At 38.3% G+C, this 11,349-nt stretch overlaps 1 protein-coding gene across 1 annotated transcript in view; it reads right to left on the reverse strand.

The window, feature by feature from the left end:
* The window catches only part of LOC307133627 (nuclear GTPase SLIP-GC-like), a 154,287-nt gene that overhangs the window by 104,263 nt on the left and 38,675 nt on the right, over nt 1-11,349 (reverse strand). The window contains exon 7 of the mRNA XM_079828757.1: nt 6,900-6,947. Coding sequence (XP_079684883.1) covers nt 6,900-6,947 — 48 coding nt within the window. The remainder of the gene's footprint in view (nt 1-6,899; nt 6,948-11,349) is intronic.

Raw genomic sequence — 11,349 nt, forward strand, 5'->3', positions numbered from 1 at the left:
AGCAGTAGAACAGACTAACCTCCGCCCACAAAGAAACGCGAAAAAGGGGGCGCGGTCTTGTTGCTGTCCCAGGTGGAGAAGCGGACGGTCGTGTGGAGAAAAGGAACTGTTGCGTTGAGTGTGTTTATCGCCATGTCATCGAGACGCTGTTATTTTCATCCAGGAGTCAAATCACCTTTGTTTGGCTTTCCCAGGGACGCTGTAGAGATTATTGAACGCATACATCTCTCCGTTAAGAGGCGTGACCTTTCCAACGTGCGCTAAGCTGCTGTCAAATTACAACACAGGAACCGCTTTCACGTGCGCTAAGCTGTGGTCGAATCACAGCACAGGAACCGCTAGCACAATCAGAACTCGTTACGTATTCCTGAAGGAGGGACTTCATAGCACAAGGAAATAACCAGCCGTTTTTAGGACAGTGGAAACAGCGGTACACAGATAAGTAAATTGTGTGAAAAGTACTGTGTTTTTTTACAAGCGAAACATGAACACATGTTATATTGCACACTGTAAACACAATCAAAGCTTCAAAAAAACACGAAGAACGGGACCTTTAACAAATCACCGAACATTAGGGGTGTGACGGTTAGTATATAACCGTGAGACCGACGGTTATAGTTAAACACCGTCATTAGAACTCTATAACCGCCAAAACCGTGTTATTAAAATATTTTTTACAAACATAAAAAAATTAAAAATAAAACATTTTTTAGATAGGTTCCCTCAGCTGACGAGGGAAACGGAGGCGGAGTTAGTGGTGCTTCGGAGGCTGCTACTGCTGGAGATGATTCGGGATAGGTCTGTGCACCACCCCCTACCAAGAAGAGAAATCTTGGAGATCTCCTTAATAAACGGAGGTCTGAAATCTCTGCCCCTTTACCGATCAGAGCGCGCGCTGACACGGAGTTAACCCGCTATCTCCAAGAACAACCAATTGACTCTACGGCTAATCCACTAGCATGGTGGAGAGACAATGAAACACGCTATCCGCTCTTAGCAAAATTGGCACGTTTGGCAAACGTTTCACTGGGTTCTGTGTCTCGACTCTCGGATACGTCGGGTGTTCTATTTGCGGCGTGTTTAGCAGCGATGGGCGGCGGCCAATCGTCACAAACGTGATCCTGAGAGGTGGCCGTCAGAGAGGTATTTATTAGTTAAAATCACTCACTGCTCAAATGCATGTTTTGCTTTAATACAAGATTTGTCAGGAACTAATTAAATGGGGAAATCGGCAGGCAAAACAGAATCATATCACAAGGATTTGTGCTGTGCGAAATATAATGAGAGCAATTCGACCCCACACGGTTCACCTCACATTCATTCAGGTTGTAAACTTGAACTTGCAATTTTGTCGCATGGTTCATAAACTGTCTAATTTGGAGTTTGCATCGCTGCATTATTTTCATGGACTCTCTGAAGTTATACTTAAAACTTTTGTGACTGACTCAAGAACAATTTCAGAGAAATCTGCACAACACAAGTTAAGTATATCAAGCATTTGTCTCAGCTGGCAATTTTATGGTATTTGCATTACTTAAGCTTAGTCGTTTCAGTAAAATGCTAGGCTTATGGATATTGTTCTGTCTCTATAGTGGTATTTGTAAATGTGTAACTCGTTTTAAGCTAAAGTTGCTATTGGATATTGTCTTAAGCTATAGTTGAGATTGGGAACGCACTTGTTCTTAAAGATATAATTAATATCTGAAGTGCTTGTTATCGAAGCTATATATTGGAAGCGTTGTATTAAAGCTATACTGTAGCTAATATTGGAAATGCTTGTTAAAGCTATAATTAATATTTGAAGTACTTGTTCTTAAAGCTATAATATCGGAAGTGCTTGTTCTTACAGCTATAATTAATATTGGAAATGCTTGTTCTTAAAGCCATAGCTAATATTGGAAATGCTTGTTCTTAAAGCTTTAGCTAATTTGGAAATGCTTGTTCTTAAAGATTTAACTAATATTGAAATGCTTGTTTTTAAAGATTTAGCTAATATTTGAAATGCTTGTTCTTAAAGCTATAATTAATATTTGAAGTGCTTGTTCTTAAAGCAATAGCTAATATTGAAATTCTTGTTTTTAAAGATTTAGCTAATATTGGAAGTGCTTGTTCTTTAAGCTAGGGATGCACCGATACCGATACCAGTACTCGGGTCTCGGTCCGATACTGTTGTCAAGTACTCGTACTCGTACTCGTAAAACTACCCCGATACAACCGCACCCGATACCACTTTATGGCAACGCATCTTTGGATGCGGAGCCGTGCGGTACATAATTCGGTGTGCACACCCGCACACCGCGGCACCAAGGGCAAAGGGATCTCGCGCTCTCAAAGCGCACAACAGCCATGGCGTAATTTTTGCCGCGCGCACCCGAGCGCTAGTGCGGACGCGCCGAGTATAAACCAAGCTTAACCGCTCGTGAGGCAGATACCTCTCGTTAGTGACTGCCGAAAGTGAAAGGCTGTTTAGTAGGGATGTGCGTAATGACTAGCCTATCCCCGGTAGTATAACAAGCCTCAGCAAGCTTAATTGTTATAACGTTACAAGTTTGACATGACATGGAAGAAAATGGAAAAGTTTTGTGTAAGCTTTCAAAATCCTCCTTCACCCGAGTGGAGATTTATCTGAAGCCTCCGCAAGCGCCAGAGAAAATCAACGCATGCAAAACCTGAGGTAAAATTAAATGATTTTGTTTTGCTGCAGATATACACTTTTCAAAATAATATATTAATTTCAAGATATAACATTAACACGAAAGTAATTTAAACATAGCCTTTGTAAAAAAAATATATATTTAAAGCAAAACCTTAAATACAAAAAAAATACAAAAAAATGTAAACGACTAGTATTTTCCAAGTCCTCTTGCAGCAGCACTAACGTTTAATCGACTAGTCTCGCACATCCCTAGCTCAGTGTCACACATTGTAGATGAAAACAGACACAGGCTCATTGCTGATAATGCAGAGAAGCTTCTTTTCATCTCCAAAAAGGGCTGTATGGCTATGGTAACATTTACAAATTTAATTCAGTGGTTATGCTACTATGTTGTGTGGAACTGGAATCCACTGAATGTTACAGGTTACATTTATGTGAAGTGGGCAGCAGTGCCATGTTTGTTTAGGAAAACACCAAGTTTAATGTTAAAATGTCAGCAACAGCATCAATTTGTGTATTTACTTTGTTACAGTCAGAAAGTGAAAAACATCTGATGAAAATAAAACATTGTTAGAAGAATTGTAATGGTATTAAGTACTCGTATCAGTACTCGGTATCGGCAAGTACCCAAATATAAGTACTTGTACTTGGTCTGAAAAAAAGTGGTATCGGTGCATCCCTACTTAAAGCTATAGCTAATATTGGAAATGCTTGTTTTTAAAGCTATAATTAATATTCAAAGTGCTTGTTCTTAAAGCTATAGCTAATATTGGAAATGCTTGTTCTTAAAGCTTTAAAGCTACACTATGTAACTTTTCCGTCCACTAGAGGTCGCCTGTTCAAAACAAAGGCGTAGTTTGATGACGCCACGTTTGAGCGCAGAATCTTGGGTCATGTGGTCTTCACCTCACAGCCGGTGGGAAAACAGTCAGGATAGGACTCGGGCAGAAATCATGTTCATGGATGCGATTATTAACATTACTGTAGTCTGAAGCAGAGCAGGACCGAGTGTTGTGGAGCTGAGCAAGGCCGCAGGAGCGATTGAACAGTGGGACTGTTATTATGGCATAGTCACCGGCGGGACTTTTATTATGACACGGTTGCCGGCGCCACTTCCTCTTTTCCAGTCCTGAGTATGAGGTAACGCAACTCTGTTTATCATATTAGATATATCTGAGTGTGTTGAAAAGGAAGTTATCACGTTCGCTCGGCGGCTGCTATGACACTTGTTCACACTGCAGTGAGAGTAAAGTGTTTCACTGAATAAAACCGGAAACCGAGGGTGACGCAGATATGACGCAATCAACAGGCGACTCCCTCACACGCATAGCTCACACGTCCCGGTTCCTTGGTTAAAATAGCAACTTCTCACGATTTACAAATAGTTGGAAACATTTGGGATATTCTAAGTACTCAACTGAACAAAATATATAACACTGGCCTAGTGGTTTCTGGATATTTTACTGCAAAAATCCTACATAGTTCACCTTTAACTAATATATAAATGCTTGTTCTTAAAGCTTTTATTGAAAGGCTTGTTCTTAAAGCTATAGCTAATATTGGAAGTGCTTGTTCTTAAAACTATAGCTAATATCGGAAATGCTTGTTCTTAAAGCTATAATTAATATTCAAAGTGCTTGTTCTTAAAGGAAATGTATGTAAGATTGTGGCCAAAACTGGTACTGCAATCACTTGCAAATTACTGTAGAGCGGTGTATCCCCTCCCCCCCTCCCCCTGACTCGAGGTTGCCAGATAGGCTGCAGGATCCAGCAGGAATGTAGGCTGCTACAAGGAGCTTCCAATGGAAAGTGACGAGTCCTACACAGCAAGTTCTTTGTTTTTTCATTGTCACAACGTTTTTCTGATTCATAACGAGGTCTTTTAGGTTTTGTAAAGTTTTATTTTTTATCCAAAAAGTTTGTAGCTGCAGCTGTGGTAGAGCAGAGCTAGCAGAGAACTAGAGCAGAGCTGGCCACCCGGATGCCGAAACACTACTGACTTCGTGATTGGTAGATAGGTGGAGGGTGGCGCTTCAGGCCAAAACACAACACTTCAACATCAACATCAGTTGAGGGCTGCAACTTCACTTTTAAAATGACAATATCCTGGCCGGACTACTGTTGTCAGTGATATAAATATTTGAAATTAACATGATTTCTTAATGTCTAGTGATATATCAGGGCGATTTTATGATTAATTGAAATTCATTTCTTACATACAGTTCCTTTAAAGCTATAGCTAATATTGGAAATGCTTGTTCTTAAAGCTATAATTAATATTGGACGCGCTGGTTTCTAAAGCTATAGCTAATATCGGAAATGCTTGTTCTTAAAAACTATAATTAATATTGGAAATGCTTGTTCTTAAAGCTAGCTAATATTGGAAATGCTTGTATTAAAGCTATAATTAATATTGGAAGCGCTGGTTCCTAAAGCTATAGCTACTATTGGGATGCTTGTTCTGAAAGTTATATTAAAATTGAAAGTGCTTGTTCTTAAAGCTATAGTAATATGGAAAATCGCGTGTTCTTAAAGCTATAATAAATATTAAAGCTATAATTAATATTGGAAGTGCTCGTTCTTAAAGCTATAATTAATATTGGAAGCGCTTGTTGTTTAATTAATAGTTGATATCGGGAACATGCTTGTTTAAAGCTATAATCAATATTGGAAATCGCTTGTTGTTAAAGCTATAGTGTCTGATGCATGCTTGGCTTAAGCGATATAGCTACTGGAAAACTACTTTTTCTTAAGCTATAGATGTTGGAAATGTGCTTGTCTTAAAGTGATATCGTAAGCTATAGTAGAGTTTGGAAACATGCTTGTTTTTAAAAGCTGTAGGTGCTGTTAGAAACACACTTGTTCTTAAGTTATAGCTAACTTTAGAGTAGAACTTTAGAGTTAGAAGTTACTTTTCAGATTTGATTAAAGATTACCACGACACTATTTTTTACGGTGTATCAACTTGTACAGATTACTCATTCACCCTTAGAGAGCTCTCTTATCATAATTGTTACTAGTAATAATTGAATTATAAAGCTCTCTAATTGTAATTGTTACTAGTAAGAATTGATTTGAAGAGCTCTCTAATTGATTTCTTACTAGTAAAAATGCAATTATGTTGAGTAACGCTGGGAACAATTTAAGCTAAAACGGCTTGCCATAGTTTTAACGTTTTTGCTTCAAATGTATTCACTAATTTTTTCAGTTGGTCTGCTGCTATCTTCCTTGTTTGCTTCTGTTGCGCTTGGCCCCGTTAATGGCTGCTTGCAGCTATATTTGTAATTGTTACTAGTAAGAATTGAATTGTAGAGCTCTCTAATTGAATTCTTACTAGTAAAAATGCAATTACGACGAGTAACGCTGGGAACAATTTAAGCTAAAACGCCTTGCCATATTTTATAGCTCTCTAATTCAATTCTTACTAGTAAAAATGCAATTACGACGAGTAAAGGCCTGTTCACACCGGGACGATTTTCGCACGCGTTTATCGCCGACGTTTAACGCCTCGGGACTAAACAATGGGCGCCAATGTGAGTGTTCACACCGACGCGCAAAACGCCAGGCGTAAAAGCATCATTTTTAAAAAAACGCCTCGGGTTCGTTTTTTTATTTTGACGCGGCGCGTAAAAAACTGGCCGACCAATGAGATCGGCGCTTTTGTTCACGTGCCTGGAGCTGCTGAAGTGACAGTAAAACACGACTTGGTGGCGCTCAAGCACAAAACGGTCTTGCCGAGCACGCATTGATACGACGAAGAAGTGGTAAGTAGACAAAGAAGAAGATGAACTGCTAATGCTGCTTGCCAGTTAGCAAAAAGTGTGTGAATGGTTTTGTCCATATACATAATATGTCTATGGTTTTGGCAAGCACGTAAATACTGTCTCTCTTCTCCTTCTGTGTGACAAGCGAGTGTCAGAGGCTTAAAGTGCCGCAGCACCATCTTGTGTACCGGGAGCGCATCGACTGAATGTGCACGTTCACTCGGCGCAGCGCCAGTGAAAATCGCTTGGGTGTGAACACTCAAGACGCGCCGAAAAACGGCACGAAAAACGCTGGCGATAAGCGCGCGCGATATTCGTCCCGGTGTGTACAGGCCTTAACGCTGGAAACAATTTAAGCTAAAACGGCTTGCCATTTAAGTGCAGACTGGAAACAAGGATGATCTGGAACTCTGTGAATTATGGGCCATTTATCAGTTGTCTGATAAATGTTCTGATTGCTATTTGAAAAAAAGACTGACCTTGTTTGCCTTTAGATATTCCAAGAGATGCCTTAAATCATTAAGAGCCTGAAGAAAGAACAATAATATCTGTTAAAGGGTTAGAAAACTCACTAGTTGCACAGTCTCAAGTTGTTTCAAACTAAACAGGTTTCTCATGATAGAAAAAAAACTCATAAAAACTGTCATCATAAGCTAATTAATTTCAGTTATGTACATCAACCAGTTTTGTACATGTGAATGACCATGTATATAAACTAGAACCAGAGCAAGACACCATATGAAATCACATTACAAAGGTGACCAGTCATGTAGCTTTTTCAACCAAACAATGTAGTCATTTAGATGTCTTTATCCAAATTGACTTCCAAAAGAGGAACATTACAAGCAATCCAACAATTACTGAACATTCCATCTGTCCACTGATGCATCATAGCAAGACTTTACATGTCAAAAAAAGTGTGTTGACCTCCTTCTATATCTAGTAATTGTAGTTTCAAAGACAGAAAGGTGAATGAATGAATGAATGAATGAATGAATGAATGAATGAATGAATGAATGAATGAATGAATGAATGAATGGGTAGACAGAATCAATAAAATCAAAATAAACAGTTCAACTAAATCTAAATAAATACAAATATAAACTAATCTTGATTTTGTTATTATCTTTCATAATCATTATTTAGTCTACTGCATAATCTGATGTAGTGTGTGAAAAGTTTTGGCAGATGTTGCGATATTACACACCTTTAACATAAATTTGGTCCACAAAGTGGAGCAGGGTTTTGATAAAAATGAGATGTCAGTATTGGGGAGACATTCTAGCGCGTTAATTTAAATCAATAGGTTTGGAAATAGTTTTAGGGGTTGGTTTTGGTGTTAATCCAGACTCGCATAAATTGACTTGTGGTGGTGGTACTATTTTCTGCATGGCAAGATTACCCAAGTTTTTAATACATTCATCAATAAAAAAATAAAGATCGACGAGTTGTTTCGTCGCTCCTAGCTGAAACAGTAAGTTACATAATGTCTTGGCTAAAGGGACTCGAAACAGTTTTAGACACACGTTAGTCCCTGCGTCTTGAAACCATCGTTAGCCTATATTATTCTTCACTGTACACGGATAGAATATACACTTGCTACCATCGTTATTTTACTTATTGTATACTAATGGAAGAAGAGTTACCTTGAATGTCTCATTATCTTTGTATAGATAGTGAAAGTACGAGTGCGTTGCAGGTTTGAGAAGACACACCTTTTCACGTTTGAAATTCTTCTGACTGCGATCTGGTAAACAGCAGAGCGGTGCCTTGTTGATAACATTTAGAGCTGGTAAGGTTTTGTATAAAACAAATAATCTTGAGTCATTAATGATTAGAAAAAAATGAACATTAGCATTACACCTGACCTGGTCCTAACCAAGCGGCAACCTCCAGCCGTTTCTCTTGAAGCCAACACGGAAGTGACTACACTGCAATTCATCTGGCCTGGCCACTAGTGCTGTGTTGACACGCACTTGCTAACTTCCCTAAGCACTTCCCCTCGGGGGAATCCCCGCTGCCATTTTGAAGTGCGTTCCACTTCGTGTAGAACTGTGTAGATTAACATTATATAGAAACTGTGTCTGAACATAACTGTGTAGAACATTATATAGAAACTGTGTCTATTCCTCGTTTAGTGAGGTCAAACATTAAATACTGTAAGATCTAGAAAAAATCTAATTGTGATTAAACCAGAAAATCTCAATATTAGTGAACAAAAACAATGCTGTCCAAACTTAATTGACATAAGTACCAATGTAGAACATTATATAGAAACTGTGTCTGAACATAACTGTGTAGAACATTACATAGAAACTGTGTCTATTCCTCGTTTAGTGAGGTCAAACATTAAATCTAATGTAGGATCTAGGAAAAATCTAATTGTGATTAAACCAGAAAATCTCAATATTAGTGAACAAAAACAATTTCTAAAACTAGGTCTTCTAAACATTAGATCGCTCACACCTAAGGCGGTTATTGTAAATGAAATGGTCACAGATAATAGTTTCGATGTACTTTGCCTTACTGAAACCTGGCTTAAGCCAAATGATTATTTCGGTCTAAATGAGTCTACTCCGCCAGGATACTGTTATAAGCATGAGCCCCGTCTGATTGGTCGTGGCGGCGGTGTTGCAACAATCTATAGAGATATTCTTAATGTTACTCATAAAACAGGTTACAGGTTTAATTCGTTTGAAGTACTAGTGCTAAATGTTACGCTATTAAATGTAAGAAAGAAATCCGTACTATCTCTAGCCTTGGCTACTGTGTATAGACCTCCAGGGCCCTATGCTGATTTCTTAAAAGAGTTTGCAGACTTTCTCTCAGATCTATTGGTCAACGTCGATAAAGCATTAATTGTTGGAGATTTTAACATACACGTAGATAACACAAATGATGCATTAGGGGCTGCATTTACAGATCTATTAAACTCCTTTGGGGTTAAGCAAAACGTCACTGGTCCCACTCATCGTCTTAATCACACACTAGATTTAATTATATCCCATGGAACCAACCCAACCGACATAGATATTATACCGCAAAGTGATGATGTCACTGACCATTACATGGTAACTTGCATACTGCGTACTGCTGAAATCTGTCATGTTGCGCCACGTTATCGACCAGGCAGAACAATCATTCCAACCACTATAGATAGATTCTCAAATAGCTTACCTGATCTGGCTCAGCTGCTCAGTGAACCCAAACAAACAGATGAACTAGAGGAAATGGCTAGCAGTATGAGCACGATTTTATCTAGCACATTAGAAATTGTTGCACCAATTAGATTAAAAAAGGTTAGAGGGAAACCTAAAGCACCATGGTACAGCAGTGCTACACGTTATCAAGAGAGAAACTCGTAACTTAGAGCGTAAATGGAAACAAACAAATTTAGAGGTCTTTAGAATCGCGTGGAAAGATAGTATGTCACGTTATAAAAAGGCCCTAAAAGCAGCCAGGGCAGAGCATCTCCGCAAAATAATAGAAAATAATCAAAATAACCCAAGGTTTTTATTTAACACCGTGGCTAGACTAACAAATAAACAAACATCGCCTGAGCAAAATATTCCGTTACAGTTTAGTAGTAATGATTTTATGAATTTCTTCACTGAGAAAATAGAAAGCATCAGAAACAAAATTGTAAATGTACAATCTTTAATGATGTCTTATGATTCAACCGCAACTATCACCCGTCAAGAACCGCTTTACACTGCTTTACAACTATAGGACAGGAAGAGCTAAATAAACTTATCATTGCATCTAAACCAACAACATGTTTATTAGATCCAATACCCACTAAACTACTGAAAGAGTTGTTACCTGTAGTGGAAGAGCCTCTTCTCAATATTATTAACTCATCTTTATCTTTAGGTCATGTTCCAAGAATATTCAAGTTGGCAGTCATAAAACCTCTCATTAAGAAGCCACAATTAGATCATAATAACCTAGCAAATTACAGACCAATTTCAAATCTTCCATTTATGTCTAAAATACTAGAAAAAGTTGTGTCCGCTCAATTGTGCGCTTTCTTGCAAGAAAATGCTATCTATGAAAAATTTCAATCAGGATTCAGGCCGCATAATAGCACAGAAACTGCACTCGTTAAAATCACAAATGATTTACTTCTAGCTTCTGACCAAGGCTGTATCTCAATACTAGTTCTACTCGATCTTAGTGCTGCGTTTGATACTATAGATCATAAACTACTCTTAGATCGACTTCAAAATTATACTGGTGTTCAGGGACAGGCATTAAACTGGTTTAGATCGTACTTATCAGACCGCTACCATTTTGTCTGTCTAAATGGGGAAAAATCAAAGATGACGTCAGTAGACTATGGGGTGCCGCAAGGATCCGTGCTAGGCCCTCTGCTATTCTCAATATATATGCTGCCAATTGGTAATATTATAAGAAAACATGGAATTAATTTCCACTGTTATGCTGATGACACTCAATTATATATTTCATCACGACCGGATGAAAACGCTAAATTATCTAAACTGACAGCGTGTGTTGAAGATATTAAATACTGGATGACGTGTAATTTTCTGCTATTAAATTCAGATAAAACGGAGGTGTTACTTATTGGTCCAAAAAACTGCCCACAAAACCTCTCGCAATACAATTTTACCTTGGAAGGATGTCCTGTCACTTTATCCACTACAGTAAAAGACCTGGGTGTTATATTAGACCGCAACCTGACATTCGAAAATCATATTTCGTATGTTACAAGAACGGCATTTTTCCATCTTAGAAACATTGCTAAGCTACGTAACATGCTATCTATTTCTGATGCAGAAAAGTTAGTTCATGCATTCATGACCTCGAGATTAGATTACTGTAATGCTTTATTAGCTGGTTGTCCTGCATCCTCAATAAACAAGCTACAGTTAGTCCAAAACGCAGCTGCTAGAGTTCTTACTAGGT

The sequence above is a fragment of the Gobio gobio genome (genome assembly GCF_949357685.1).
Source record: "Gobio gobio genome assembly, chromosome: 11".
Classification (NCBI taxonomy): Eukaryota; Metazoa; Chordata; class Actinopteri; order Cypriniformes; family Gobionidae; genus Gobio; species Gobio gobio.